General features: G+C 43.3%; 1 protein-coding gene across 1 annotated transcript in view; it reads left to right on the top strand.

Moving 5' to 3' along the window:
• The first annotated feature begins 1,655 nt into the window (after positions 1 to 1,655).
• Positions 1,656 to 3,368, top strand: part of LOC107086803 (probable G-protein coupled receptor 158) — a 110,952-nt gene continuing 109,239 nt past the window's right edge. Inside the window, exon 1 of the mRNA XM_015378001.1 lies at positions 1,656 to 2,512. Within this exon, the coding sequence (XP_015233487.1) occupies positions 1,656 to 2,512 (857 nt within the window). The remainder of the gene's footprint in view (positions 2,513 to 3,368) is intronic.

Below are 3,368 nucleotides of genomic sequence, written 5' to 3'. Positions count from 1 at the left end.
CTAAACAAAAAAGAGTTGTCTCGTCTTAAGCAGGTTCAGAACTCTGCAGTGAGGTTACTGACTGGTACAAACAGAAGGGCTCATATTACACCGATTCTAAAACCTCTTCATTGGCTCCCAGTCTCTTTTCAGTTCCAGTTTAAAAAACCTTCAGGGACCACATGGTCCCTCGTACTTGTTACAGGACCAGGGGAGATCGCTCCTTTCAGGCGGTGGCGCCGGCGTTCTGGAACAATCTTCCGCTTTCTTTGCGCTCACTTGATTCTGTTTAGGTTTTTAAGAGGGAACTAAAAACCTATTTGTTTAAGAAAGCATTTTAATTCTAGTAGATTAAGGGTTGTTTTATGACCATGTCTTTTGAGACTGTAAATGTATTTTATTTGCATTGTACCGTAATTTTGTGAAGCACTTTGTGACCTCTATGTCTGTGAAAGGTGCTATATATAAAAATAAATATTACTTACTTACTTGCTTAATACTCTAAATCTGATAACAGTAAGAGTTCCATAAAATAACAGCGTGAAATATTTTCTTCATTGTTCTTAACTTTTTCACTTTATCAAACAACTGGGTTTTTAGTAGTTCCTGAGTTCTGTATCATTTAGAATAATGCTACTCTGGATTTACAGCTCATTTAAAACTACTATCATTTAAATGTTGACCTCACCTGAAAAACAGCAGAAAGAAATGGACTAATAGTGTCAACTTAAAGTGACATTTTTTTTGAAAGCCCTTCTTTACATTTTACACAAAGCTCTTTCTTCCTAGATAAATGCTCAAGGTGACATAAATTGAATTATAAATACAAAATTTGAAGTTGAAAGTCGATTTTATCACATTTATAAATTCTGCAGTTTGATTTTGTACTCTTTCTTTTATTAGTTGCTTAGAACCGATGCTCTACTGTAACTTAAAAGAAACTGTATTATTGTTACCACTAAGCCACTGCTATTTGAAGTATGGAAAATAGAGAGCAAATGACATAAAAGCTTACCACGCACCGTTCTGTTGTGCTTTTTTGAGCACTTGCTTAAATCTAACCCCCCTCCCCTGCTTTATTCCGCTTTTAGATAAATTCTTGTTCCCAGTTTGCGCCTCCTTCCCAGTCCCTCAGGTCTCTCCTTCTCCACCAACATCTCTCATCCTGTTTTCCTCCGGCTACTTTCAGCACCGGACAGCTCCCGTTGTTCCCACGCCCCGCCCACTCCCTGCAGACTCCCACTTAGAAACAACCACACACATTTACTCATGCACACTCTGTGGGCGACTCTTCGTGTTGCCTGTTGAGGTTTTATTTGGGAGGGACTGAAGTTCAAGAACGTTTTCTTGACATCCTGCTCCTCGGTTTGTTTGCTCATCAGCAGCAGGGAGAGAAGCAGCAGCTCCAGCCTGTGAGTGAGTTTAGACCAGGAGAGAAGATCGAGGATGTTTTTGGACCGCTGATTGTTGAAAGTCTGCGCTTTTCCTGTAACCCCGATCAGAAGTGGGGGGGGGATTCCTTTCGCTCTTGAAGACGTCATGACTATGAAATTCAGGAACTGCTGTCGCTCGTGTTTGACAAAGTATCCCTAATCGCAGCACCTAGAGGAGCTTTGGCGATGAGCGCAGTTTGCCAGGTGCCCGCGGTGTCCCCTCTGCGCCTGTGAGGAACCACCATGGCTCTGATCCTCCTCCCGCTGCTTCTGCAAACAGGACTCGTTTTGGGATCAAATTATGGATACGTGGAATGGTCGGAAAACGACAGAGACGAGAAAAACCCGCCAGTGTTTAGCACGCAGAGCATCAAGCGGGAGCCGCCCCTCCAGCCCACCTCGTACCCGCTACAGCCGACAGAGCGCACGGTGGTGGCGCACAAAATAGAGGAGGACCTTCCCAGGGTGGTGACGGCTTTCCTGCACACCGGGGACTCCTCCGCTCTGAGGCAGGTCAACTGCTCCCGGAGGTATGAGCTGAGCAGTCTGCGTGGCGGCCTCCACGTCGCCTCTCATTACTCCCTGCACAGCGTCCTGGACACGGTGGCTCACGCCACCAACTTCCTCAACATGATCCTGCAAACTAACAGGTCCCGCGAGCGAACCTTCCACAGGGACATCCACTGGTACCACGCGCTGGTTCAAAGCATCCTGGAGGGGGATCCGAAAATCCACAGGGCAGTGGTGACCCTGCACACGGACGCCTCGACCCCAGGACCTCATGTTTTTCTCCAGGCGACCAGGACTGGAAATGAGGTGGTGCTGCAGGACCTGTCTGGGTCAGCGCGCCGTCACCTGAACAACAGGAGCCCGGAGTCTGACTGGTTCCATGACTTCAGGGACGGGAGGAGACCTCAGGCGCGCGGAGGCGCCCCTGATGGATCGGGCCCCAACAGTGGAAGTTATCTCCTGAGCAAGAACCAGATCAGATGGTCCGCGCCTTACCTGGAGTGTGAACATGGGACTTTTGTGCCATATTGGCTGCTCACCTTGTCTGCTGGTTTTTATGGTCTGAAGAGCAACTCTGCACCAGAGTTTAGGTAAGAAACGATGAAACGAAGAGTTTTACTGGTAAAAAAAAAAAAAAACTCAACAAAAACAACTTAGCTTTTATAATTATTAGTACTTACATAAGAGACAAGTGAACACTTCAGGATTTGAAATCACGTACATAAATAAAGTATTCAGATCCCTTGGACTTTTTAACATTTTGGCAAGTTGCAACCATAAACTTTACATCATTTTACTGGGATTTTATTTGAAGAAAAAAAAGCACAGTTATACCTGAGATGACAGAAAACAAGTAATTCTTTCCTAATATTTTACCATACAGTGACCTGGCAACACCTTGTAGACTTCCTGATTGATACAATTAAAGCTTCAAGGTGTTTGGATATGACTTAATTTGTCAACCTCAGTCTGACAGGATACACAGTAAGGCTGGGCAGAAACTAATTGCATTTATACATATCTAAGTAACTTAAAAAGACAAACAAAAACTTAGTAGTTGTACATCTCCATACTTTTTAGTTTCGCTTGAGGATTTTGTTGTGAGTATTATTGAGTAAGTTTTCTGGTTTCTCTGCCCACCTTGAGTAACTTGAGCTACATGGAGATCAGTAAACAGTAGGTAATACAGCAAGAATTTCCTTATTCCTATATGCATTACCTACTATAAAGATTGGCTATATAGGCTGATTTAAAAAGTGTTTCTTGAAATCCTCTTATTTATTTGCATCTTCATATTACAGTTTTAAATACTAGAATTTGCACATAACATTCTGTCAGATAAAATCCCTATAGATGTTAAATCGGATGCAATGAGTCATTAACTCCTTAGTACATGAGTTCAGTTGCTATTATTTACTCTTAATTGAGGAATTACTTGGATGAGTA

Source organism: Cyprinodon variegatus, unplaced genomic scaffold, assembly GCF_000732505.1.
Source record: "Cyprinodon variegatus isolate N-32 unplaced genomic scaffold, C_variegatus-1.0 Scaffold163, whole genome shotgun sequence".
Lineage (NCBI taxonomy): Eukaryota > Metazoa > Chordata > Actinopteri > Cyprinodontiformes > Cyprinodontidae > Cyprinodon > Cyprinodon variegatus.
Note: the sequence above shows the minus strand (reverse complement) of the source record. Positions and strands in the feature narration are given on the sequence as shown.